At 36.5% G+C, this 27,792-nt stretch overlaps 4 protein-coding genes across 6 annotated transcripts; all 4 read right to left on the reverse strand.

Moving 5' to 3' along the window:
• Positions 1 to 1,475: 1,475 nt before the first annotated feature.
• On the reverse strand, positions 1,476 to 2,469 carry LOC120145278 (probable calcium-binding protein CML25). The gene has a single exon (XM_039159157.1). It carries the CDS (start codon positions 2,192 to 2,194, stop codon positions 1,583 to 1,585), a length of 612 nt encoding a protein of 203 aa, XP_039015088.1. The 5' UTR covers positions 2,195 to 2,469; the 3' UTR covers positions 1,476 to 1,582.
• A 1,118-nt stretch (positions 2,470 to 3,587) lies between these two features.
• LOC120145729 (protein VAC14 homolog) lies at positions 3,588 to 10,763 on the reverse strand. Of its 3 annotated transcripts, XM_039159485.1 has the most exons (20): positions 10,432 to 10,763; positions 10,202 to 10,315; positions 10,006 to 10,071; positions 9,607 to 9,696; positions 9,397 to 9,516; positions 9,276 to 9,304; positions 9,017 to 9,159; positions 8,837 to 8,931; positions 8,536 to 8,622; positions 8,289 to 8,396; positions 8,079 to 8,170; positions 7,796 to 7,877; positions 7,025 to 7,090; positions 5,753 to 5,868; positions 5,462 to 5,582; positions 5,224 to 5,385; positions 4,988 to 5,116; positions 4,591 to 4,659; positions 4,049 to 4,348; positions 3,588 to 3,952 (listed from the first exon to the last, which is right to left on the reverse strand). In XM_039159485.1, exons 1-20 carry the CDS (start codon positions 10,519 to 10,521, stop codon positions 3,863 to 3,865), a joined length of 2,169 nt encoding a protein of 722 aa, XP_039015416.1. In that variant the 5' UTR covers positions 10,522 to 10,763; the 3' UTR covers positions 3,588 to 3,862. The 3 variants fall into 3 exon arrangements, with proteins under 3 accessions (XP_039015416.1, XP_039015417.1, XP_039015418.1); XM_039159487.1 differs by lacking the exons at positions 3,588 to 3,952; positions 4,591 to 4,659 and adding an exon at positions 4,503 to 4,590 and having other exon boundaries at positions 4,326 to 4,348; XM_039159486.1 differs by lacking the exons at positions 3,588 to 3,952; positions 4,591 to 4,659 and having other exon boundaries at positions 4,243 to 4,590.
• Positions 10,764 to 12,026: 1,263 nt separating this feature from the next.
• On the reverse strand, positions 12,027 to 15,360 carry LOC120145755 (E3 ubiquitin protein ligase RIE1-like). Its single transcript, XM_039159507.1, has 5 exons — positions 14,623 to 15,360; positions 13,503 to 13,622; positions 13,091 to 13,223; positions 12,835 to 12,993; positions 12,027 to 12,379 (listed from the first exon to the last, which is right to left on the reverse strand). Exons 1-5 carry the CDS (start codon positions 15,129 to 15,131, stop codon positions 12,218 to 12,220), a joined length of 1,083 nt encoding a protein of 360 aa, XP_039015438.1. The 5' UTR covers positions 15,132 to 15,360; the 3' UTR covers positions 12,027 to 12,217.
• Positions 15,361 to 16,741: 1,381 nt separating this feature from the next.
• On the reverse strand, positions 16,742 to 20,219 carry LOC120145601 (probable UDP-3-O-acyl-N-acetylglucosamine deacetylase 1, mitochondrial). The gene is made up of 6 exons (XM_039159417.1): positions 20,126 to 20,219; positions 19,747 to 20,055; positions 19,152 to 19,390; positions 18,808 to 18,930; positions 17,995 to 18,139; positions 16,742 to 17,053 (listed from the first exon to the last, which is right to left on the reverse strand). The coding sequence occupies exons 1-6, from the start codon at positions 20,183 to 20,185 to the stop codon at positions 16,997 to 16,999; spliced, it is 933 nt and encodes a 310-aa protein (XP_039015348.1). The 5' UTR covers positions 20,186 to 20,219; the 3' UTR covers positions 16,742 to 16,996.
• Between the last annotated feature and the right edge of the window lie 7,573 nt (positions 20,220 to 27,792).

Genomic DNA, 27,792 nt, shown 5'->3' on the forward strand with positions numbered 1-27,792 from the left:
AGGCGTGGTACCTGCACCGCGCTATATGTAATTATTCAGATAAAAGATATAGCGCGGATCAAGGACCGCGTTAAATATAATTTTGGTACGGCGTATAGCGCGGCCCCTGATCCGCGCTATACCGCTACGTGGCGTATAACGCGTATCAGGGGGCGCGCTATACCCCACGTGTAACCCAGTCAGCGTATAGTGCGGTTCAGGGGGAGCGCTATACTCCACGTGACGCCAAATCAACGTATAGCGCGGTGCAGGGGGCGCGTTTTCCTGCTAAGGGTGTTAGATCAAAAAATATAGTCTGACCGATATTAGATCGATAATAATATCGATCACCGATAATATACGGGAAAATCACCTTTTTTTTTTTACCCTTACTGCTAATGATTGAGACGTAAAGGCTCATTTTGTACAATCTCCCTCTCGGGAACGACTATTACGGGTCAGTCAGGCATTTCATCAAACACTCGTTGACATAAACTTGGCCATTATAAGCAATCGCCATTTAATTGAACCGATGGCTCACATATCAATCAGAGAAACAAATCATTGTGGTCTCAATGTGGCATTTAATTGAACCGAATTTACAATATATATATAAACACCCAGAATTTCTGGGCAAAATGGAAGTGACCATGTTCCAAAAATCTCAATTTGGATCTACCAAACCAATAATGCAGCAAAGGTACCGACTTGCATTAGATTGGACCTATGACGCGCTCGATTCGTACCCCTCTTCTTTTTTTTGGTATCCCAAGGTATCCCATGTTTCGCCTGGGACTAATTCTCCGAGGCACTATGGGGCACTGTAGGTGGAGACTTCTCCCAATAAAATTTGTTGCATCCACAAGGGCTCAAACTAGAGATCACTTGCTTAAGCGACCAGAGCCCCTTCCACTCAGATCAACCTTTATTGGTGTACCCCTCTTCTTTGGTGATGACGGGTTTAAATATCGGAAAAGATCCGATCACGGTGGTTAAATATTTCGGTATAGAAGAATATTAGAGTTCGATTGGAGTGCATTGATCGTCTTTTAGATACTTTTTTTTAAATAGGATTGAAAGAGAAAGTTCTAATAGGAGAAGGATTATATCGAAGTGAATATCAGGTGAAAGATAGATAAGATTATGTTTTAAAAATTCAGAGTAAAGTATACAAATGGTTCTCGATTATAGATCGAGAGTTACAAAATGATCCTCTGACTATAAAGGATTACTTTGTTAAGTCCTTCAATTATTAAAAATTACAAAATAATTACCTAACTATTCATTATGTTTCAAACACATCATTCTCTATTAAAAAATTGATAGTATTCTAAATTAAATAAAAAATAACGAGTTTTGAACATAATAAATAGTCAGATATTCTAGAGATAGATGATAAAAAATTAGGGGTAATTTCACGTATTATAATCAAATTCAAAATCAGATAGCATTAAATTACATAGAAAGAGTTTAAAACATACACAATTCCCATAAGATTATCCATTTAAGTAGAAATTTAGAAGAAGAAACAAATCTGCTGCTAACCAATTAACCAGAGGGGGGGAAATTACCAGTGGGAAGAAAGAAACAATGGAGAATTGATTTAGACGGCAACATTTCTCTCGTTAGTTTGAATGGAACCGAAAGTGGCTCCGGCCATCATCATTACCTTAAACTCCTCGAAATCAATCATCCCATTCCCGTCATTATCCACGCCGCTTATCATCTTCCTGCACTCGGCGATCGAGCATTCGTCGCCGAGGCTCTGAAGCACCTCGTGGAGTTCCTCCGCCGATATCGAACCGTCGCCGTCGATATCGTACACCGAGAACGCGTCCTTCAGGTTCTCCAGAATTTCTTCGTAGTCGATCCCTTTGGTGTTCAGCTCGATGAACTCGTGGAAATCGATGAACCCGTCGCCGTCCACGTCCAGTTCCTTGATCATGTTCTCGAGTTCCTCGTCGGAGGGACGCTGCCCGAGTGATTTCAAGATGGAACCGAGCTCCGACGCCGAGATCTTGCCGTCGCCGTTGGCGTCGAACTTCTTGAACACTTCCTCGATTTCTCGGAGTTGGGTTTCGGTGAAATTCCCCATAGGAGGTCGGATCGGGGATTGGACTAACAACGATTCCTTCGACGGAACATCGGGTGGTGAAGCGGATGAATCCGTGGGACGTCGCTTCTTTTTCCGATTGAAGATCGATCCAAATCCCATTAGATTGTAATCAAAACACTGAAGATCAACGAAAAAATCGCAATGAAAATAGGGAAATTGAATCGTGAATGGAATCAGCAGATGAAAGCCAAATTGGGATTTTTTTCTTTCAACGAATAATCATTGATCGATTGGTATATATAGAGGGAATGGGTTTGTTACAGAGGGAGTTTTAAGCGGTGATTACATTGAAAAATTTGTGGAGAAATATGAACTTGGAAGCATGTTGTTGGGCAGTTGAATACTTGAATTTCCTCTTTTTTCGTAATTAATTTTACTTTTAATTATTAAGGAAATAACATTTTGGTATAATAACAAAAAAATCCCTTAACATTTGACATAATTTTCAGTTAAGCCCTTTTAATTTTTAAAAAATTAAATGTTTTTTCGAACAAAAGAATTTAAAGGCTCAATTGAAAAAAAAGTCAACAATTAAGGGTTCTTTTATTATTATACCTTTTGTATTTAATTAGAAGTTTTAAATTGGTTACTGTATTAAGAGATTAACTTGTATTTCCTTATATAAAAAGAGATTATCGCCTATTTAGTTTCTATTCATAATTAATTTATTTTTAATGATTAATATTTAATTTATTAGATAATCTTTCATGATACAATTTGAATTATAAAAAAAATGTGATATTACATTTACCTATTCATACGGGACTTTTTATATCAATAATTACAACAGTTATAATTATAAGAAACCACTACAAAAAATAATAATTATTATATGAGAATGATTAGATTTATAATTGAAATGTATATTTAAATTAAAACTTAATAACTTATCGAGTAGTGTCGGTGTTTGAAAGGAAAATTGTTATTCGTTTAAATCTTTGTATGTTTCAATTAGGCCTATAAACGAACTAAACGTCATCAAAATGTTTGGCTGGAAGTTCGTTTATGTTCGTTTATTTGAACAAACATGAATAAGATTTTTTGTTCGTTTAATTAAATGAATAAACACAAACAAAGGGTTTATTCGTTCGTGAACGTTTGATATTTTGTTCGTTTATATTCAGCTCAATCTCCAATCATATTTGAAATATCAAAATTAATAAATTTTAACCTTAAATTCATTAATATTTTAAAAACTCAATTAATTTTAAACACAAATAAAAAATACTCAAACCAACTAAAGAAAATATAAATTTTAAAATTATTTAGAGAGAAAAAAACTTTTCTCAAATATAAACTCAATTAATTTTATGTTCATTAATTTATGTTAATTTATGTTCGTTTATCATTTTAATAAATGAAACAAAGAAACATGAACGAACACAAACAAGCTACATTTATTAATAAACAAACATGAACAAGAAATTTCAATTGTTTAATTGTTTGTGTTCATTCGTTTAAAATTAAACAAATAAACATATACACATCCTCGTTCGTGTTCGTTCGGTTCATTTACAGGCCTAGTTCCAATGTTTTTCAACATATACTGATTCGTATCCATGTGGATTTCAATATAAAAAATAACAGAACCACATGAGTATATCCAGATTACAAAGAAGAAGAAAAAATAGAATAGCCTGACATGATATACAATTTTACATGCTATACTTGGTATCACACCTCTGGCTCTACAATCTCGAGATCAATCTACAAAATGACCCTGAACTATTCATAGGCCACAAAAAGCGCCGGTGAATAAATCGGCAACTACCCCGGACCTCGTCTATATGATGTTGAAGGCGGAATGCTTGAGGCTGATGCTGAGGGTCGCTGGGATTCTTCTGCCTCTGACCCTTCCTGCATGGTGAAGGGGAGAGGTGACAAATTGATTCTCATATAGGAAAACCATAAAAGACGGTGCAAACAGAAAGATGTACCAACTAGCTCACACACCTTTGATAAAGAAGTGGAACGTTTTCGTGCTTTTGCTTGTGCCTGTGATTTTTCAAGCATGCGGTGTTGTTGCTGCATTTGCTGAAACTGTTGCAGCCTTGAAGCAAAGTTAATTCCATCATGTGAATTCCCATTATCTTGGCTTATATCACCATCCTCTGTGATTTGGGATCCACTGCAATGTAAAATTTGGTTGTATGAGTTGCCTGATGATGATGCTCGTTTGAGTTTATCACCATTGAAGGAGTACGAAGGCACAGCTTTCAAACGAGTCCGCAAGATCTTGAATGCAGCACTTTGCTGTAGTTAAATCAAAGGGTCAATATAATTAAACAATGAAAATCTAGCACACAGTCAGTTTGTGACAGTCGCTAAGAAACTCAATACAGATGTCCCCTTAAAACCAATCAACCATATCCCTATACCGAAGCTGGAGTATAAGAAAATGTTTGACCTGTTTGAAGAGTCAAGTTGTTTGCAATGACACCCATTTTTTAGGCTTGGGACGGGGGTGCCAAGAAAAGAAAGTAGCACATACATACCTGTGGAAGCAACATCAAAAGACCATACAACGCTTCCAGCAACGATGTATACCTTCCTGGTTCAAGAAGCTGGAAATAAAAAGAAAGGATCAGCTAAATTTAAAAGACGAACATGCAAAATAGGGGGAAATTACTTATAATAAAAGTACAAATGCAACTACAACTAAGGAATTCACTAAATCTGATATATTTTGGCATGGTAAAATGAGCAGCAAGCTGCAAAAAATCTTTCATTGCATAAGATATGCGGCAATGGGGAAGGGGGGAGTTCTAAGTAGAAAAATAATCATAAATAAAGAGAACACATGCAATATTACAATTCCTACAACTCAAGCATATTAAAGATATTAAAAGGACAAGTGATGCAGCATGCACCAGTTGGCATTGATTAAGTCACCTGCAATCTAAGATAAGTGAAGACGGGAGTTTCCAGCAAGCGAATCAGTTTATCAAGCTGAACCAAGAACTTGGCATTAATATCTTCCTCAACCAAGGACTGGATCACGGAACTTGCATGCTGGTAAGTCTATCAAGCAAATAAACTAGATTAACAACAATGAAAGCAGACGGACCGCAGCCGATCACAAGAAAATAGGGGGATTGGCTAGCCATTAAAGGAGTTTAGTTTCTTACCTGTGCTAACAAACAAAGACTTATGATCGCAATGGGTGAATGGCACCATGAAGCATACAAAGAAACAAATAAATCTTTTCCAGCAGCATTACTATGCGACTGTTTTAAAAGCTCCCTTAACTTGGATAGCTCAGAAGAAGTGAGTAGAATCAAATTCAAAGCCTGGAACACAAAGAAAAAATTATATTTCAACAGAAGATCATTATTGCATTAGTTGAATCCCTAAATACAAGACAACCTGAACCATGATGCAGGCAAAATCCAGGTTTGCTTCTCCCTCCAGTATGGTGGATAGCTCACGATAGACACGTTCAGCATCCAAGAGAACACAAAGTCTACAGACTATCAAAGCACCACGCCTAAGAATAAGGAGAAAGATTTGAAAAAGAAAGCAATGAGACACATGTACAAAGATAGAAGACAAGTTGGTCATATAGCCTGCATGAGGACCCAACTCAACAAAAAAATTTAAAATTTATAACAAATTTCATTTAGAAATAAACAAAGCACTTGAGGGACCTAGAATTACCTCTCCAGCAGAGAATGATCAACTCGGAAATTATGCACTAGAAAAACAACAAGCTGGCGGAAATTTAGGGGATCTTGTGCTATGCACGCATGAATATCAAGAACCAGGAGCACAACCTGATGGCAACATCAAAATTGCATAATAAGTTAAGCATGTATGATAACTCACCAAAAGCAATATATTTTGACCTACTAGCTTGTTCATGGGTAAATCCAGACTATTTTAGTTAATTTTGGCCATTTTCTGTGATAGTGTTTAGATTTCATTTTTAAAGTCATTGTTCATACTATTTTGTTAGATTTTGAATTAAGGTCATATTAGTATATAAAAAATTCTAATCAAAGCCTACGTTGTAGGAAAAAGGTCCTTGGAATGAATTAAATTGGAGAGCAAAAGGCACACTGGTGCCATGAGGATTTAAGCAAGAGAACAGTTAATTTTGCAGTTTTAAAGCAAGGCAACATTTTCATCCAATTAGGGGGTTAGCTGATTTACAGAAATTAGAAATGGATTGTCTCCAATTTTAGTACTGAGAGATAAGATGCATGCAGAAGTGGGTCCTAGGAAGGGAGCTCGATGAGAATTTGGGTCCAGTTATCCTAGGAGGGTCAGATTAGGATGTGAGACGATCTGCAATCTGTAGTGGGAAGTCTAGGTTATTGAGAGAAATCCTAGGTATCTTATAATTTGAGAGCCATCAATGAGTTTGCCCAAAAATAAGATTATCCAAATTAATTATGATATAAATCCAAGTCACTCATCAACCATACTTCCATTCTAGTTTCCGAGTTAAGTCTACAATTCAATTTAGTTAATTGTTTAGATAATTGTAGAAATTAGTTTCATTCAATTTTTATAATCTGCTTTCATGTGAGCTTGTAAGAAGGAGGTCAACCAACTTTCACAACTGAAGCTTTAATTAGTCAATTAGTCTGTTTCTAGGAAGTATAAATTGTAGAAATTTAATCCTCCCACGGGTATGATCCTCAAAATACTACTGTTTAAAAAGACATGGGAGTAGGAGAACCTCTAGCAAAGGCAAAACTCTTTTTTAAGGTTCCTGAAGAGACTATAAGGATAAGTACAACTGAGTTAGCTAGGGCCTAGGAAGTTTCAATCGCAGTTTCATCTAGGAAACAACATTATATAGAGGGCACATCCTGATGTAATTATAGTAATACAAATATACAAAACAAGAACAAAGAAAAATACAATAAAATCTCTTAATGTAATCGTCAAATATGAAACACACAAGCAGAAGCAGAAATATACCTCATCAGAAGAATCGGATAGAGCTTTCAAAAGGGTGTCAAATATGTCATTTAGAAAGCACAAGACCTGATTCGGTTAAAAAAATTAAATCATGCATATTTGAGTAATATTAGAATCAGAAGCTGCAAATAAATACATCATGCAAATTACAAATTTTACAAGAGGTCATAAACTTTTTCTTTCGATTTACGTTGAAACTATCATGCCGTCACACAGGCAATGTGGTATGTTCGATACATGAAAAGATTCCAGGTATGCAGCATCAGACAACTACAAAAAGTGCTAACAATAGTCCAAAGAAAGGTCAATTAGGAGACGAAGATGCTATGCATATCATGTACCAAAAGGAGTCAAAAGCTTTGACTTTGGCAGCCATCAATCTCTCATTGTGGACCATTATAGATTCAAGTTGTATTAATGAAGAAAAGGCTAGTAGAACTTTAATTCAAATCTTTTACTTAGCATGATAGCATCTACCTGTATTTTAACAGCCACCATCTTCAGTGAATTTTGCTAGGACTACAAACATGCATAAAGTGATAGACGCTCCTTGCTCAAAAGGAAGACAAAATAGAAAGTAACAACAAGATGAAAAGCAGACATCTTCATTGTGTATAATTTTAAAAGATTTGAGATTGCAAGGAATTTAAATGCTTAAACAGTAATACAAATTTGGGATTCAAAGAAGTGTTTGACAAGTAAGATCATTGACAAAACAAAGTATGAGAAAACACAGATGTAATAAAAAATAACAAATAACTGCTTCCTCACCTCAGAACGATGTCTGTCTAAAAGGGTTGATATCCAGTGCAATGCTTCAATCCTAGTGGCTTCCCACTCACTATCCAGTTGCCTGATCAGTCAAAGAAAATAGTAATTACTAGAAAACCACTGCACAGTGAAGTTATTTCAAGAGTAAAATAAAACAAAGACACCATTATAAGCACTTTACAGTAGCTCTTCAATATACAGAAGGGGCATATATGCTGATGGAACTGCAGACTACTAGTAACATTTCAAAACAAGCATTTTCCCAAAGTAATAAAAACTATACCTCCTTGCAATGGAGAGAACGGCCCCAACATCAAAACCCTCTGCTGGATCAGCCTTGATTGAAAAAAGTTCCTCATTGGTTTCACGAGCAACCTAATATAAAAATATTAAAATAAAACACATAAAGGAAAGAACTCAAATGAGTTTCTAAAAGACATTGCAAAAAGTTATTTAATATTCATTAAGCATACAATAAAAGAAATGAACTTACCACTCTAATTTTTTCTTCTTTATCAGATATGCAGGGGAGAATGGCTCCCAGTATGTCAGCATAGTAAGGAACAAGCTGGTCTCCACCTAGTTTTACAAACTCGTTTATCTGTCCAAAGAGAAAATTAAATTAAAAATAGTATGAACAAATAAGTTGATAAGCGGAAGAAAGAATCAATGATCATTTTCCTCCTTTCTGCTATAAAAATGTTCCCATATATGCAAGCATAGAGTCAAATGCTACTAACCCAACTGATAGCTGTTAACCGAGTGAATTCATCAGGAGAAGCTGCCCTTTGCACCAGTATTTCAGTCATGCGACCATAATCTACAGACTTCAAGAGTAGCACTGTTTGAGTCGGAAAATTACAAATGAACAAAACAATTCTTTTTATGAGAAATCTTTGTAATAATATATAATAAACCCTATTTTGAGTAAAAAGTATATGTAATCAATCATGTTATTCCCATAAAAAAACTGTGAAACTTCAAGACAAGTGGCCATGGAGATAATCCAACAGTCAAAGAACATGTTAGTAGAAATCTTACTGGGGAGTTTTTAATCTCTTGGAGGAACTCTGAAAGTGCTGAATCAGCTTGTTGCCGTATTTCACGACTAGAATCACTTAACATATTGAATAAACCTGAAAGTTGTCAAGAACTAATTAATTAAAATAGCTTCTCCTAGGGAAGTAGTACATTGGTTTAAAAGACACAAGATTTTATTACCATCAAGAAAATCAGGGAGGAAACCCAACATGTCAATATCTGGGACACTATCCAGTACAGTTATCCATCCAACCAAAAACTGGCGGACATAGGGATTCAGGACATTCATACGCTCTCTTAGTAAAGGTATAAATTCTTCAATACTGAAAGCAAAGCAATCATACACATGATATTATAAAGATATAACCCAGAAAGTTCAAATGAGATCTCTAGATAAAACAAGATTTGTGAGGTAAATTTGGAATGGAACAAAGCATACCTAAACTGGTCACTTTCGGTAACAATATCCTGTTTCACATAGTAAAAAAATAGAAGGGCAATAAATTCTCATATTTCACATAAGTAGATGCCAACATTTAGATGAGAGAGCAATTATTAACCTTGACAAGACTATCTAAAAGGTGAGCAGCACTCTGTACATTGGGATCAGAATCAGCAGATAGCTTGCATAATGCATCAAATATCTGATTAAAGAATATGATAAAATCGCCTCGGACAACCTGTACAGAAGAAGACGGCATATCCAGTCCACTATTAGTAAAGAAAACATGAAATTACAAGAAAACATAGCTAAACCAATCTTCTTACACCTTTGCAATGTTATATAGAGCTTCACATGCATAATATCGCACTCTGCTATCTTGGTCAGATAAAGAATTAAGCACCGGCGGCACAAGTTGCTGGCAGATTGCATCAAGGGCAAATTAATCACTAAATTTATCAAGTGATAATGAAAAAACCCGTAGCTAATTTCAGGTTATAACTAATAATTGCTTTTGTATTAGCAAACAACCCTAAATCATTACAATCATAGGGAATAAGTCTTTAAACCTTGAGATGTCATCTTTTTTTTTTCCTTTTTTTTTTTGAAAGACTTGAGAGGTAATTCTTGTCTCTCGAATAACAATACCATGGTAAACATTCTTCTACATATTTCCAAAAGATTAAACATGTTAACAGACAGCTACTAAAGGCAAACTAGTGCTTACCTCAAGATGTTGGGCAGCTTCGGAACTCAAGGCAACAGTGGCAGCAGCTAAACCAATCAGTCCTCCCTACAAAACACAACGCCGGAATTTAACAAGACTAAGCAAAAAAAAAAAACCAAACAAACAAACAAATTAAATGGATGGAAAAAGTCGCACATTTTTTTAAAATTCACAAGACTAATCATCGTCCACCAACCTTACGGTGATTGGATTGTGAAGAGTAGGTAAATTCCTTGGACAACAAATTGATCACCGCCGATATCTTATCATGATCTCCCGTCGACGCCAGCTGTTTCACGATTCCTTCAATCTACAAAGCCGTCATAACAAAAAGGTTAAGCAACTCGATTATTGCAAGTAGAACAAAAAAAACAAACACTTAGAAATTGAATTCCACTGAAATGCAACAAGAAAAGCAAAGAAAACCTCAAGAGCAGCATTCTTGCGCTTCTCGTACAGCTTTTCTGAAAGATTACGGAGAACTGACGCGGGAATCACGGAGATCGCGTCGGCCATAGCAGAAAATTAAAGAAAGAAGGGGAAAAAATCTTTCGATAAAATCAAATCCGTTTCCTAATCTTTTCAAATTCGAATCTGAACATAGCTTTCTTTGAACTTCCTTCTTTTTTTTCACTTCTTTTGGTCCTTTAGGGTTTTCTGTTTTTCTGTTTGGATCGATAAATGGAAACCGAGGGAAAATTCAGATCTGGTGAAATTTTCGCAGCAACGATGATATACTCTTTTATTTAAAATAAATAAATAAATGGGATCGGATTTTTCAATTTTCTTTCTTCTGAATTAATTTTAATATTTAGTTTTAAAAATAATTAATCAATTCTTGAGAATTTGGATTATGTAGTTTTCAGTTTAGGGCATTAGATAAACGGATAAAGGACGTCGGAACTGACGTGGTTAATGTGAAATGACCAAATTACTCTTTCAGTACGGTAAAAGAGAGCATTATAATCTCTAGATATCTCACGTTCGAACAACTGTATCGGTAGGATGTGTGTATATTTCGATGATTAAGAAAGATTTTACAAGATATTATCTTATAATTTTTAATGATTTGTTGAACTACTGAGTTTTGGTAATTCATATAATGATAAGGTTTAATAGTATTATCTAATTGAACCAAATTTTCAGTTATCATAAGGTACGAAGATCAAATCTTCATAAATTAGAGGTACAAAATTCTCAATTTTTGTAAAGTATAGGGACGATTTTAAGAATTAGACCTTAAAAGTAATATAGCTGCCGTGACGCATTAGAAGAGGAGGAGAAGCTGGGAAAGGTGGATATAGTGAAATAACATTATTAACAATGAAAAAGGTTTATAGCTATATATATATATATATAATAATTTCAGTGATCGAAAATGTCTTATAATATACGATTTTAACCAAATTTTTTTATTTGCGAAAATGACCAACAAATTCGTAATGCGAACTCCAATTTCGCAAATCAATTTCCAAATTTGCAACACAGAAGTCAAATTCGCAACACATAAGTCAAATTCGTAAAGCGCGTTTATTTTCACAACGCAATGCGATTTTGAAGAATCGTGTTGCGAATTTGAGAACCGCGTTGCGATTTTGGAGAACCGCATTGCGATTTTAGAGAACCGAGTTGCGAATTTGAAAATCGCATTGTGGAGAACCGCGTTGCGTTTTTGGAGAATCGCGTTGCAATTTTGGAAAACCGCGTTGCGATTTTGAAGAACCGCGTTGCGATTTTGAAAAATCACGTTGCGAATTTGAAAATAGCGTTGTGATTTTAGATAATCGCGTTGCGATTTTAGAAATTGTGTTACAAAACTGAAGTTCTCGTTGCGATTTTGGAAACTGTGTTGCGAAACTAGAGTTCGCGTTGCGAATTTGTTGATTATTTTCGCAAATCCAAAAAAAATTGGTTAAAATCGTATCTTATAAGGCATTTTCGGTCACTGAAATTATTTTCTCATATATATATATATATATATATATATGAGTTAAGCAATTAAGTTCTCATTCTACCAATAATGAAGCAAAGTACAACAACAGACAACATTTGAAGCATGAAAAATCAATCCATTCTTAATCGAAAAGAAAGGCTAAGATATTAACCAGAGTTGCTGCTGTCCAAGGTTTGGTTTTCTACAGTACATATGCAGAAAGTATAAACCACCGGATTGGATTCCGACGTATGGGGCTCGAGTCTCTGTTTTGTCCTTTCATACTTGTTCGGTTCCCTTCAAAATATTGTACTTGCAGAGAGGGCAAGTTGCATTCATCTTCAGCCATTTCACGATGCATGTTGAATGAAAATGGTGGTTGCATGGGAGAGCATGGAGGTCATCACCGTCGTCGTACGAGCATAAACATATACAGCATTCCTACAAGAGACCCAATGGGCATTGACATGAAGGAAATCCAAAACAAAAGCACAAAACTCAACCAATGGCATTAGACTCAATGGCTCAACCGATCAACTAGAGGGACACAGTGGCTGCCTACCAAAACCCTACCCTTCACCTTCAAGCCATAACCCACATTGGATGCTCGTAGTCAAAACACAAATGGCACCAGCAACCAAGTGGAGCTCTAACCCCCCCCCCCCCCCCCAAAACAAGGCTATCCACAATTCTGCTATGAAACCAGAGCTTGACACAACGAAATCTAAGAAGCTCGTCTGATCACTCATCAAATTATTGCGAGGCATGATTGTTTGCCGTGGAGTAGCCTTAAAAGAATGAATGTGCAAGACAGGAAGGGAATGAGGCAACAATATTGTGACGGATCAACATAACTGCGAAAAATACAGTAATTCCATGATAAAGTTGTAACTTACTGCATCCTCGGGTAAGAGTATGCGCTCATTTGCCAAATATCCACTGCTTGTTTCTGTGGGAACCATTTTTCCTGCCCCTACGCAAGTCTTCTCACCATTGTTTATAATCTGATATTTATAGTTAAGAAGGATGCTAAGATCTGCTTCTGATGCACCTTCCTAGTCAATAGCAAAAGAAATGAAGATGCCATCATGCTATGGACCAATTTGTTTTAAATTTCTGAGTCGGTGTAACTATTAAGTGTCGTTTTTATACCTGCCCCACAACAGCATAAAGAATTGCAATGATGCATGGCAAGCAGCAACATAAAGCAATCCCAATCAAACATGCCAAAACAACACAAAAGACCGCAAATAACACGTCAAATGCCAGAAAAACCAAAGCCAACCTGCAGATAGAAAAGATAGAGATCCTGAAGTTGCTCTTGATTACACCGTAGTACACTTCACTAACAGTAAAATACAAGAAAAAGCCAAAACATTGAAACTATATTTGAAAATCTGGAATGGTTGCATTTTTCAATAAATTGGTAAACGGATTTAGAAAACTCCTGTACAAATTTCTGGTCTCCATCACATCAAAGTCGATATATGCTACTAATGATAATGTATATGTCGAAACTGACAAATAAGTTGCTTGCAAATAAAAAGATTGGTTAAAGGCATACCAGTATAAACGTGGCGCACTTCGAAGAAGGATGTCACCACCAGAAACTACCCAATAGAAGCCCACTATCCACCACACAAATGATGCCATGGTATTCACTGATTCACATCGTTTGGTTACACTGCCCATTAACCATCAACTCAGTATGAGAATAATAATTCCAATATCCTACTTCTATCAAAAAAAAATATATATCCTACACCATGGTCTCTAGAACAGAAAAGAAATGCAAAATCAAGATGGAAATACAAGAAGAGTTTCACTCAAATGATAGCATGGTAACAATTCGTACATCTCGGCCAATTGGATTATACGATAACCAAAATAAATAACTACCAAACACTACTATATAGTCAGTAAATCAGTTGGTACAACGAGTAACACATCAACCCAGTTCGGACAATCTGGACTTGGCACTCACGTCTTGAAAGGGAATTCTACATTTAGGTCATCGATTTCTATCAATCTGTTACCTGCTTCGAAAATCATGTTCAACCATTTGGTCAATAACCCAAATGAATGCCGTAAATCATTTTCTCGGTGTTCAGCATCTTACATAAAAGGGAAAGGGTTCTGGTTTTTGTATTTGAGTCATGGTAGTATTCGAGTGCCTAAAGTGGACCAATTTGACCCACTCAGATATATCATATATTCCATAGTGTTCGGAAATTCCGCTAACCTTGAAAGCAGCACTAAAAGGATAATGGTAATTCAACCAACTATTTTCCCGCGAACACACAAAAAGTGCCATTACTGGGACAAATGACAAAACCAAAATAAAACCTTCAAATTCCCTGAGAATAACTATAACTATCAAGCTCGCCCTCATCCAATTCAGCTCAAAAACCAATAAAATCCCAATTGAGCTTGAACCCTCGTGCAATTTAGCACCAAAAGAAACAATGCTTTCACCAGTAGTCTATTACTTAAAAAGCATAAAAATCATGCTCCAATACAAATTTGGTTAAAAAGATAGGCCTGAATCCATATCCAAATTCAACTAAACAAATAAATAACACTCAAAAACATCAAATTCAACACTAAAAAAACCAGATTGACTTTAGCTTAAAAGAATAAGACGCGCATGAAATTTTAAGTCAAACTATAGTAAAAAAACTGACCTTGATTGATTTGAACCAGTTCCACCTAATTCATCTTCACTATCATTAGCATCTCCTGCAGCAGCAGTAGTATCTCCTCTCTCCTCATCCCTAGCAGATGTTCTTCTAGTGTTTCTTCTCCTGTACTCCAACCAAACCAAAACAATATGCACCAAGCACTGCAAAGCGTACCCACATATCCACAGTCTAATAGGCGTGTTAGGCCTCTCATCCACCGTACAGATCAGCATCACAACCGACACCACCACGAACGCCGTGTTCCACAACATATCCAAAGCCACCACCGGCTTCGAGTACCCCCAGTCCGCTCGTCTCTCCTCCAGCTCACGTGCCGCCGTCTCCCTCACCAGCACGGAGGCGCCACGACGCCCCGTGACCCGCCCCAACATAAGCGCCAGTGAGGCAGGACGAGCCGCGGGGGCATCGGGCTGGCGGGAGCGGAGGAGAGGCGCGTGAGGGTCATTCGCCGACGTAGCGGAAGTCGTTCCGGCTAAAGATGGGGAAGACATGTGGGAATTTCGATGCGGGTTTTCTCTCTCTAATTGTAGGGAATCTCTGGGGCTTTAGATAGAGAAATTGAACATAATTTAACTAATTTTTCTTCTCCTTTTGTTGAAAGAAAGGAAGGGGAAAGGAAATTCTGAATGGAAAGTTGTGGAAAACTATAGAGAGGAATGTTTTCGGGTGAAGAGAGAGGCTTCGAGTTTAGTCTTTGGACTTTAGACTTTAGAGCTGTTGACTGTTAGATGGTAAAAAACCATTCCTTGTTTTGTTTTTGTTCGTTGAAACTTGAAACAGCCTCTTTGGGAAGTTCTACACTGCGGTTTTCCATCTACGGCTTGTATTCTTTATTTTTCCGAATTCACCATATCGTTTTTATTTTAGTATTTAACTTTTGCATTTCAAAAAAAAAATAGTATTTAACATTTGCATTTCAAAAAAAAATATTTAACTTTTGCATTTAAAAAAATAGTATTTAACTTTTGACAAAAAAACATCATAAGTCCCCGTACTTTTAAAAAAAATCAATATGACATTCATATTATTTTTCTCTCTCAATATGATCTTTAACTCAAAAAATAAGTCTAATATGACCCTTCCACTAATATTTTAATGTTTTAAAAATATTTTTATTTTTAAATATTTAACAAATATATATATATATATATATACATATATATACACTAGAAAATTAAATAATCAAATAAATTACAGCTCAAAAGGACCACTATCCTTTATTTGGCGAAAATCGAACGATTTATAGTTATATCTTTGTATTTTTGTCAGCGGAAAGAAGAAAAACACATTTGTATTGTGATTTTATATATATACATATATTTGATAAGAATAGAGGAGACATTATAAATTTTTATAATTTTATTTTAATCTTAAATTATTAATAAAATTAATACTATTATAAAATAAATAAATACCAATTCATTTAATAACAGATAGAAAACTGTTCTATTAAATGAATAATAAATATTATTTTTAATTATATAGAATATAAATTTTTTACGACTTCATTCATGATAATTTCTTTAAAAAAAAGTTTATAAATATACTTTTTAAAATGAAATATTTTATTTTGCATATTATGACATAATCTAATTACACATTTAATGCCTAAACTACCAATTTTGGCATGTTTCAAGACATAAACTTTCATTTTTTTTAAAATCATACCTAACGTTTAGTTTTTATTTCATTTTAGTAGCTTGCCATTAAAAATTTAATGCATTTAGTACATAAACTATCAATTTTGGTCAGTTTTAGTACTTAAACTTTTAATTTTTTCAAAACTTAACATTAAATTTTGAATGGGATACTAAAATGAAACAAAAACTAAACTTTAGGTATGGGTTCGAAACAATTGAAAGTTTAGGTACTAAAATGGATCAAAACTGATAGTTTAGATACCAAATAAGTAATTTACCCTATATAAAATTATAGTATATTCATATCCATGTTATATTTAATTTGCTTTTATCACATTCATGGACTCCAGAAACTGAAGCTGCATAATTTTGAAGTTGACGTTACCTAGCAGTCAATGACGAGGAATAATGATAATAATAAAAGACCAAATCATATGGAAATTTCGTCCAACAGTTTTGAGATGTGTTTTGAATAGCCTATTTACGAAAGAATGGTTGGTAAGCTCCCCAAAACAAAACGTGTTTAAATAAAGCAATCAAAACTTGGGTTGGGGGAGCTTAGTTCCAGACCAACATTTTCAAACCAAGGACTTGTAAGAAACTGCAGCATTTCTTAACCTTACCTCGGCCAACTTCCCGGCATCGGCACCGAGTGTTGCAGAGCTCTGATCCAGACATTTCTAAAGGAATTTTGAATAGAAAGACTGTTGACTTCCTTAAACGTTGATTCCCGATAGTCGGCGTACTAAATCAGCATTAAGTGAATGGCCACCCTGTATCGTGTTCAGAGTTTAAAACCATGTTACAACCATTGGTGTAGATTCAGAATGGTGAGAGACAGTAACTTAAAACAGAATTGTTTTACCGATCCCGTCTATAAATGAAGATTTCACTGGCTTCCAAAGATTTTGAGTAGAATTTAGTTTTGGTTAAGAACTAATGAGCATGTAAACACAAGATGAATACCATAAGACATTTCCCTGAATCTCCCTCTAAATAACTCAGAATTTAGTTCAGACATGAAGGAATTCGAGCTAAATGTCTTCAGTTATGACAACAGAATACCAACATCAATCCGTGACCATATCCACTTCATCATGGGGGCATGAAAACCTTGAGGCCAGAACTCAGACCGGCTTACAACAAATATTTCACAGAATATTTACCATCACCATTCAGGATTTTGACAACATTTATCTTGTGAATACTAAACCAACTAACTAGTTATTCAGCATAACTCGGTCAACCAAACCATTAATCTCTCCTATAGTGACTCTCAACCTCAAAATGGAGAGAGAAATTAAGAACCCTTTCAGATACAGATGCAAATTTGCTTATTTCTACATAAACCCGAACTAAGTGTTTCTCATATATAATAGATAATGATCAATCTTCATAAAAAATGAAATGATAGTACGATTGGCAACAGGGCAGGGGGTTTGCTCGTCCCGAATTTGACCAACTTCCATGCCTGAACTAATCTGAACCCAATATTATTTAAGACTTTAGTCCCCGGCCGGCCTTACCCCAGAATTTTGCACAATGGCAGCTTGATATCATATTAATTTTACTATAGACCATAGAACACAGATTGTCTTTGTGCATGGAAAAGATCATCTTTAACCACATTTTACTTGGAAGAATATTTATCAATAATAAACAGATAAAAAAAAGTAGCCAATCAGAGGGAGAAGAATGAGTGGAAATACTCAACCTTGAAAGATACTATATGTGCCACGGGAAATCCTTGACTGCCCGATCGTGCAAAAAGGGAAAGGTCACCAATAAGATCTAAGACCTTATGGCGACAAGGTTCATCATGGAAACGAAGTGGTGGATTCAGCCATCCTTTAGTAGCACTGCAGAAGAAAAAATTACATTCAACAGAAAGAAAAGCAACTGTCCTGGGTTACTAATATCCCACCACATGCCAGTCTTGTCAAGATTTGTTGATTTTCGAACAACAAGACCTGCTTATGTTCGGACATCAAATGCAAACATCATAAAATATCTAAGACACCAAAATGTTTGTCAAGAAACCATTCATTAGTAAATTTACCTAAAGTGAATGAAGTGCCTGCTTTAGCTTATCTTTGAGATCTTATGGAAAACAATAACCAAATTGCATCCATGTTCCTTATCGTACATCCAATTTAGTCATCCTAGAATAAACAGCATGCTGCATTCTGTTCTATGCTTTCATAGGCTAATAATATAACTAATTGGCCACCCACAAAAACTACTTGCTTTTCACAATTACAAGGTGAAAATACTACAAAATAGAAAGCTTAATAAAAAACTTACAAAGTCAAAGCTTTCTTTGTTTAGCAAAGACTCTAGGAGGCTCAGCATGAAAATTACAACCTAATTCATACTTCTCATCAACTGATCAAGAAGAAACAAAGTTTGTTGTAAATGTAGTAAAAAATCATCTTCATACGTGTGCAATTATGTTTGAATAAATGAAACTACACATTGGAACTGGGTGATCAGACACCTTGACTTAACTTTAGCATTAGCATCTCACCTACATACAATTGCATTGTCTAGTGATCCCCCTTTAATGAGTCCCGCAGCACGCATATGTTCCACCTGAATGTAGTTCACATAGATTTTAGCTAAAGAAGCATAGAAACAATGGCAACTATTTCTATGTTAAGGAAAGAACTATAGCTAGCTGAGAAATGGAATCAACTGCCCAACATTATTTACAGAAAACCATAGCCCAATAGAAATATAGATAGATTTACTCTGTTCAGTGAAAACAGCAGCACAATATTAATGTGACATCATTATGTACCACTTTTTTTTTAAATGTGGCCATCTTTGGATACCCTTCATTAAGAAAAAACAAGAATTCCATTTTGTTAAAAATCAGCATAGCAGAGAAAAAAAGAATTTACCTTCGGGAAATCGATTCCACAAGTTATGCAAACCTCTGAAGAAGGGAGTCCAACTATAAAAGAATCATTCCTCAAAACATGCAATGGTTCATTCAAATACGGTGCCAATTTTTCTGCATTGTTTCCACATCGATCCAAGGCCTCTTTTCGGCCAACTTGTTCAATTGCCTCAACCCATGCACTTGCTGACCCGTCGAAAATAGGAACCTGTGTTAGTTAAAATCCTCGTCATCAACATCTGAAAAAATTATGATAATCATTATAGTATTTCTACAATATATGGCCTCTAAAGGTTCTTTTCAGCTGTTCTATTGTTGCTTTGTACTTATAGCTTGCTCAAATGTTGTTTTGAAGTGAACGAGAACAAATGAACGAAAAATGTAACAGCAATTTGAATAAATTTGCTCCATGTAAAATATTATTTTTTAAAAAAGAACATGCAATTTCAATTTTAACATATGCAAACTCACTTTTCTTGCAAAAGGAAAAAAAAGAATAATAAAGCTGCAAACTCAAGCAAAAGTAATCAATTTTGATAGCCAAACAAAACTTATGGCACCAACCTCAACCTCAGAATCCTCAGGATCGAGACTTCGAATCTGAATAATGCAGTTGTCGATGCCTTTAGCTTCCAAAGCCGAAAGCAAATGCTCGACGGTCCGAATCTTGTATCCGTCTTTGCAAAGAGTGGTACACAACGGGGATTCTCGAGCAAAATCGATTGACGCGGGAATCAATTTCGACTGAAACTCAAAATTCCTTCCTTCTCCGGCGAATCCCGGTAATACCTTAACCTTCGAAACCTTCCCCGTGTGAAGTGTTTTCCCCGCCAGTTCGATGCATCCCGCTAGGGTTTGTTGAAGCTTACCTGTCTGTGATCACAGTATAAGTCAACGGAAATAGAGATTGTGTTACGGACGTTGGGAGAGTGACGGAACCTACCGTTTTCCATGAGATGAGATTGGAGGACTTCAGGGAGTTAAAGGCGGCGGAGAGAGACATTTTCTACGGTGGAGGGTACGAAGTTAAAATTACAACTATGGTTGAGTTTTGGCGGGCTTTAAAACTCTGAAACTATTACAGATATGCAATTCGATCCATGTTCCAAAACAGTAAAATTGTTGTTCAACCTATAAAAAGGGTAAATTATGCGTTTATGATCTAAATTATCAGTTTTTATAATATTTTAGTACTTAAGCTTTTATTTTTTTAAGGTCATATTTAAAAGAGAGAATCGCCTCAGTGACCAAAAAAAAGTTATAATATACGATTTTAACCAACTTTTTTTGGATTTGCCAAAATGACCAACAAAATCGCAACGCGAAATAAAAATCGCAACGCGATCCCCAGAATCGCAAATCAGTTTCCAAAATCGCAACGCGATTCTTGAAAATCGCGATGCGATAGTACAAATTCGCATTGCGATTTTCCATAATCGCAACGCGAATATGAAAATCGCAACGCGAACACATAAATCGCAACGCGTATCCGTAAATCGCAACGTGTATCCGTAAATCGCAACGCGTATGGGTAAATCGCAATGCGTATCCGTATATCGCAACGCGTATCCGTAAATCGCAACGCGTATCCGTAAACTGCAACGTGTATCCGTAAATCGCAACGCGTATCCGTAAATCGCAATGCGTATCCGTAAATCGCAACGCGTATCCGTAAATCGCAACGATAATCCGTAAATCGCAACGCGTATCCGTAAATCGCAACGATAATCCGTAAATCGCAACGAGAATCTGTAAATCGCAACGATAATCCGTAAATCGCAACGAGAATCTGTAAATCACAACACTTAAATTTTGGGTATATAACACTGAAATCATAAACTAAATCCCTAAATCGCAACTCATTCCATCTCCATCTATCACTCTCTCCGGCGACATCCGTTCCTATATCCAACGACATCCTTCCCAATCCGGCAACAGGTTTTAGTTTCGCAGCTCGTCTGTTTAGTAAATTAATTTACAACCATGAAATCATCTAATGTTGATCATGTTTGGATAGATTTGTGTTTTGGAGGGTCATGGGATAATGTTCATGGTGTTTTACAATATATGCCTTTACCCATGAATCTTCAACTAAAATTGTCTTTACAAAAGTTAACTTATGAAACTCTAATGCTACGTGTTTCAAATAAATTGAATTTAGAGCCCCTAAGTGTTTCAAATAATGTTCATGTTGTGAAGTCAACGTCATGGAGAGTTGAACCATGTTCAAACACTTTGTTTCAAGTACTGGATAATAACTTAAATGGGCTAGTCGATCTAAATGCAAAGACGTGTAGTTGTATGAAATGGCAAACATCTGGTTATCCGTGTGGCCATGTTATAAAAGTTGCTCTTCATTTAAACCAAGATGATTCAAGCGCATACGCTATGGATTGCTACACTACAGAAGTTTATCGACAGACTTATGCCGAGATTGTCTACCCTATTCCACATCCTTCTGAGTGGGACATACCAGATGACTTACAAACAGTTTTGCCACCAGCCATGGATAGAAGGCTACCTGGCCGACCAAAAAGTCACGATCGTATACCGTCTAAGGGTGAAGAGAAGAAGAGATCGACATGTAGTCGGTGCAAGGAAAGTGGTCATACAAGGTTGACATGTGGATCACCAGTGCCATCAAAATCATCTTTTCCTCTACCAAAATATGGATCCTCATCAAAATCCAAAGCTCATATGGTGTCAAGCAAAAGGCAATCATCTTTAAAATCCCAATCACGATTGGCTTCACCTTTTGAGACTGTTAACTTAGGTGATTTTTAAATGCAAACGTTGTATTATGTGGATTTTATGTGTGAACTTTTAACATTTCAGTTGAATTAATGACTCAGGCCAACCATTTTGACTTAACCAACTCTTGTTATTCAGTTGTTATCACTATTAGGCATGCATTTGACTATCGCAACACGGAAAATACAATCGCAACGCGAAATGAAAATCCCAACATGAAAATCGCAATGCGAAATGAAAATCGCAACGAGAGAATCGCAATGCGAAATGAAAATCGCAATGCGAAATGAAAATCGCAACGACAGAATCGCAATGCGAAATTAAAATCGCAATGCGAAATGAAAATCGCAATGCGAAATGAAAATCGCAATGCGAAATGAAAATCGCAATGCGAAATGAAAATCGCAATGCGAAATGAAAATCGCAACGAAAGAATCGCAATGCGAAATGAAAATCGCAATGCGAAATGAAATCGCAACGAGATAATCGCAATGCGAATTATAAACGCATTGCGATTTTCATTTCCGCATTGCGATTTTCATTTCGCATTGCGATTCTCTCGTTGCGATTTTCATTTCGCATTGCGATTTTCATTTCGCATTGCGATAGTCATTTTTGCCTTCAACATAATGCAGATTGAAATCAACAAATCAACCATTACATTTCAATCAATTAAACAAGCACAAATAAGAATTATGTTCGCATCAATTACACAAATCAACTTTTACAAATCATCTTTTACAAATCAATTAAACAATCAAAAAATAAGCAATAATTCTTATTTCCGATCATCTACTATTGAATCAACTTTTACAAATCAATTAAACAATCAAAAAACAATCAATTAAACTATTGAATCAACTTTTGCAGCTCGACATCATTTTCACGCAGTTCACTTCTGAGATTAACCTGCAGAAACCAAACATTTGTTCAAACAACACTTTCTACGCAAATTATTGAATTCTAGTTAATTAACCAACATTTTCATTTATAAGTATAAACTTACCAATTGTTTATGGACATTTTTATAACGCGGATGCAGGTAGGCAGCGTCTCGTATATATCGATTTAGCCATATAATGCCGAAACCACAAGCCTACTGCAGCTTTATCTCTATCGGTGGGAGGTAGATACTTGATGCTTCCCGTCGTCAACGCTCCAACGCCAAGCATACGAGAGGACCACAATCTCCTCTGGCTCCGCTCGTTTGTTGTGGCGCGGTCTCGTCTCTAATAACTGTAATATGAGCTTCTTTGGCTTCTTGTTTCCAGAACGAGTCCAATAATTGATCGCATCCAAGAATTTAGCCAAATGAGAGCTCCATCCCTTAATAACATCTCTTAAATCAACCAATGATATGTAATTTATCATGCTGTCATACACTATTGTCTTAAGGGATGGGAGCTGAAGCTCGACGAGATCCAATGTTTACGTTCCAAAACAGGGATAAACACCTGCAATCATAAGTAATAATTCATTCATTTGCGCACTTATTTCATAAAACCTTTAAACTCAATCTAAAATAAATACTAACCTTATCGACCTCCCACCATGCAGGATAAGTTTAGCTGTCCATTGCCCAAATCAAATGATTCATCTCGTGCATTCTTCAAGTGAACGGCGTGAAAAGACGTCGGCATTATTGTATATCGTATATTTTATTTTTCTTAAGTTTTCTTATTATTAGAAGACGTGTCACCCACGCATCGATATGCTGTTTTACAAAAAAAGACATATATTAGTGACTTACATAAATTTAAAAAAAAAATTAATCAATTGAAATATAAGAAAAATATAAGACTTACCCCCCCATCGAAATAGCCATTGTCTTCGACCCCTAATACGCCCCACCAAGGCCGTTCAAGCAACAAAAATATCATCGGTGAGCTTGCTATGTCAGTGAAACACCCCTTGCTCCGCTCATGTAGAAAAAATCAACTGCGGTCTTAGCCCAAAGGGTGTTATCCAAAATTGTGTCCGGTAGTTGTTTCCCTCTCCTCTTCAGATACCGGTATGGTACTGGCCGGTAACTCATACGAGAGCAACTTGAATCCATCATGTCCGGCACGACAGAGGGTTTCTCAAGAAGCCTACATATGACGCCATGTGAATCGGGCTCTTGAATGGTGGGAGGGACCTCTTCAATGATGACAGTGGCCTCTTGAACGGTGGGAGGGGACTCTCGAGGAATGATATGGGGGGCCTCTTCAACGATAGGAGTGGACTCTTGAGGGATGACAGGCGAGTCGGGCTTCTTCTTGCGGTGTCTTCGCACTATTGGGTGTACGGAGAACTTAATAGCACGTGCACGCTGTCTGATGCGTGAACTCCGTCGTGCAAGCATAACCCGACGTAAAGCATCCACTCTATCGGGCCGCTAAATAATTAAATACAAAAATCAGTAAATAAACAGACATGATATTTAAACAGTGAAAACAAAGACAATATGTTTCAAACTTGCATTGTATTCACCCAAGTCATTATTCTATCATAGTTCACAAATGCATCAGATACAAAGAAAAATGTTTCAAACTAATACCCTGAAGTTAGTATTTGTCTTTGTTTTGTCTATTGGTTGAAGTAATGCAATCCATTCAAGTTTCAATTTGCAGAAGAAGAAATAGTTTACTTTCGCAACACGAAACTTAAAATCGCAACGCGAAACCAAATCGCAACGCGAAATGAAAATCGCAACGACAGAATCGCAATGCGAAATGAAAATCGCAACGAAAGAATCGCAACGCGAAATGAAAATCGCAATGCGATTTTGGTTTCGCGTTGCGATCTTGTCGTTGCGATTTTGGTTTTCGCGTTGCGATCCTGTCGTTGCGATTTTCATTTCGCGTTGCGATTTTGGTTTCGCGTTGCGATTTTAAGTTTCGTGTTGCGAAAGTAAACTATTTCTTCTTCTGCAAATGAAACTTGAATGGATAAATTTACTTTCAACCAAAAGACAAAACAAAGACAAATACTATTTCACAGTGTTAAAGAATACACAGTTTAGCAGAATTGGCAGCAACCGAACAAATTTACTTTCAACCAAAACAAAACAAAGACAAATATATTTCACAGTGTTAAAGAATATACAGTTTAGCAGAATTGGCAGCAACGAACAATTACTTTCAACCAAAAGACAAAACAAAGACAATACTATTTCACAGTGTTAAAGAATACACAGTTTAGCAGAATTGGCAGCAACCGAATAAATTTACTAGCAATCTAAGTGAAATGGCTAATCTAAGTGAAATTACGAGTAATTTATCATTAAGTTAAATATGGAAAATCTTAAACTTACCTCGTTGCGTAGAGTATGAACCTCATTCTGCAACGATACTATCATCTCACGTAGAGCGGCAACCTCACCACGTAAGTTGACACCTCCACACGCCATGCACCATCGTTATCGCGTAGAGTACCGATCTCCTCACGCAAGGCATTGACCTCATCACGTAACTCCCTTGACTCATCCCGTTGAGGTGGAGGTGGAGAACAGGAGATAGGAGTCGTGCATCTTTACCGGTCGCCTATCATGAGGTGATGGTGGAGAAGAGGCTCGATGATGTGACGGGATAGGTGATGGCTCTCGTTCTAGAGATGTATAGTCGGGTCGATGGGTGATGGCTCTAGGTGAGGTGATGGCTCTCGAATTGGAGGAAGTGGATGCTGCTCATCATCCGTGCCATCAAAAAAATTCTGACTAGCTTGCCACCAATCAGTGGCAAGCTCTTCCTCCGTGGGTGTCAGTCTTTGTAATGGAATGTTGGCCTCCTAAAATATAAAAACTCAAACAAAGTTAAACGTCTACTATTAATAACTTGTTTATATTATATGAAAGTATTTGTGTTAACTTACATTATTTATTGTGGCATATGGTATTAAGTCTTCCCAATCCAACAGAGTTTTCCTCTTCCAGGAAATAGCCCTGGGAATATCATTTGACGTTTTTATTGCATATGTACGCATGCTGGGGAAAGCCTCGAATATCCAAATCTACAAACAATATAATAACAAATTAGTAATTGTTAAATAATTAATTAAATTTTAGAAACATTATATAGAAATTCTTACCTTAAAGGCCCAAACAAAGCCTGACAAAGTGTATTTGGACCCATCGCCCCGCAAACTTTTGCGGTCATCAAAGGCAGACGACAACTTAGTCCAGGTAGCTTTCCATATATACGAACCCCACGGAAACAGATTCCATGCATTCAGGTCCTCTACCAATATTATTAGCTCCCGATGATAGGTTGTCTGGCCTCTCTGCCTAAAAAGCCGGCATACACAAGTAGTAGAAGGCATACTCGGACAACATCGACGTCTTCCATCCGAGTGAAACCAGCTTTCTTATTAAATAATTTCTTCAGGTCGTCGACATGTAGGTTCGGCTTCTCCATTGACTCATCCGGAAAAACCCGGGATAACCATGATGGGCGGGCGATATGACGAGTGTACCGGCCTACATCATCGTGTCCGAATCGTAGACCAGTGATTAAGCAGAACTCCTTCCGCCCAAAGCAAGTATACGCTGGTGGAAAATGAAACCATATCTCTTCCTCACCACGTTGTATACTGTCGGTAGATTTGATGTCATGGTCTGAAGCCACAAATGGGTCAAATTAGCATCTCCACCCGGATGCTGTACTCTCAGCCATGGCCCGAAGCAGGTTTCCTCAAACAATTGTCTTTGAGCAGGTGAAAGCTTCTTTGCAATTGTAGTGGCCAGGCTGACTTTATTTCTCAAGGTCAATTGAGCCGAAAAAATTTCTACAAAAACAATAAACATACCAAGTTAGATATACCAAAAACTACACTGTGAAGATATACCAAAAACAATAAACATAAAAAGTAGTAGTTTATTCTTGAAACTAAAATTTGCAACACTGTTTTGTCTTTTGGTTGAAATGAAAATCGCAACGAGGAGAATCGCAACGCGAATGACAATCGCACGAGAATCGCAACGCGAAATGAAAATCGCAACGAGAGAATCGCAACGCGAAATGAAAATCGCAATGCGATTTTGGTTTCGCGTTGCGATTCTCTCGTTGCGATTTCATTTCGCGTTGCGATTCTCTCGTTGCGACAGTCATTCTCTCGTTGCGATTTCATTTATCTCGTTGCGACTTCTGCAAATTGAAACTTGAATGGATTGCATTACTTCAACCAAAAGACAGAACAAAGACAAAGACAAATACTAACTTGAAAATCGCAACGAGAGAATAGCAACGCGAAATGAAATCGCAACGACAGAATCGTAACGCGAAATGAAATCTAAGTGAAATGGTTAATCTATATTGAAATGACCAGTAACTTATCATCAGTTTCAATATGAAAAAACCTACAATATGCAACATTTCAAAATAAAAATAATTAAAAAACTAACCCTCGGAGGTTGATTTTCCATTTCTGAATATTGTGAGGGATTTCTGACCGTGAATGGTTGTGAGGGATTTCGCCGGAGATGGGGACGGAATCTTCGGAGATGGGGACGGATTTCTTCGCCGTAGAGAGTGAGAGATGGAGATGGGATGAGTTGTGATTTTAGGTTTTAGGACCTACAATAATGCAAACATTTCAAAATAAAAATAATTAAAAAAACTAACCCTCGGAGGTTGATTTTCATTCTGAATATTGTGAGGGATTTCTGACCGTGAATGGTTGTGAGGGATTTCGCCGGAGATGGGGACGGAAATCTTCGGAGATGGGGACGGATTTCTTCGCCGTAGAGAGTGAGAGATGGAGATGGGACTGAGTTGTGATTTTAGGTTTTAGGTTATGAGTTGCGATTACGGGATTTTGTCTTAATATTCTTTTTGTAATTTGAAAATAAAATACGCGTAGCGATTATAATGGCGCTTTAAA

This window comes from Hibiscus syriacus, unplaced genomic scaffold, assembly GCF_006381635.1.
Source record: "Hibiscus syriacus cultivar Baekdansim isolate YM2019G1 unplaced genomic scaffold, ASM638163v2 tig00110893_pilon, whole genome shotgun sequence".
Classification (NCBI taxonomy): Eukaryota; Viridiplantae; Streptophyta; class Magnoliopsida; order Malvales; family Malvaceae; genus Hibiscus; species Hibiscus syriacus.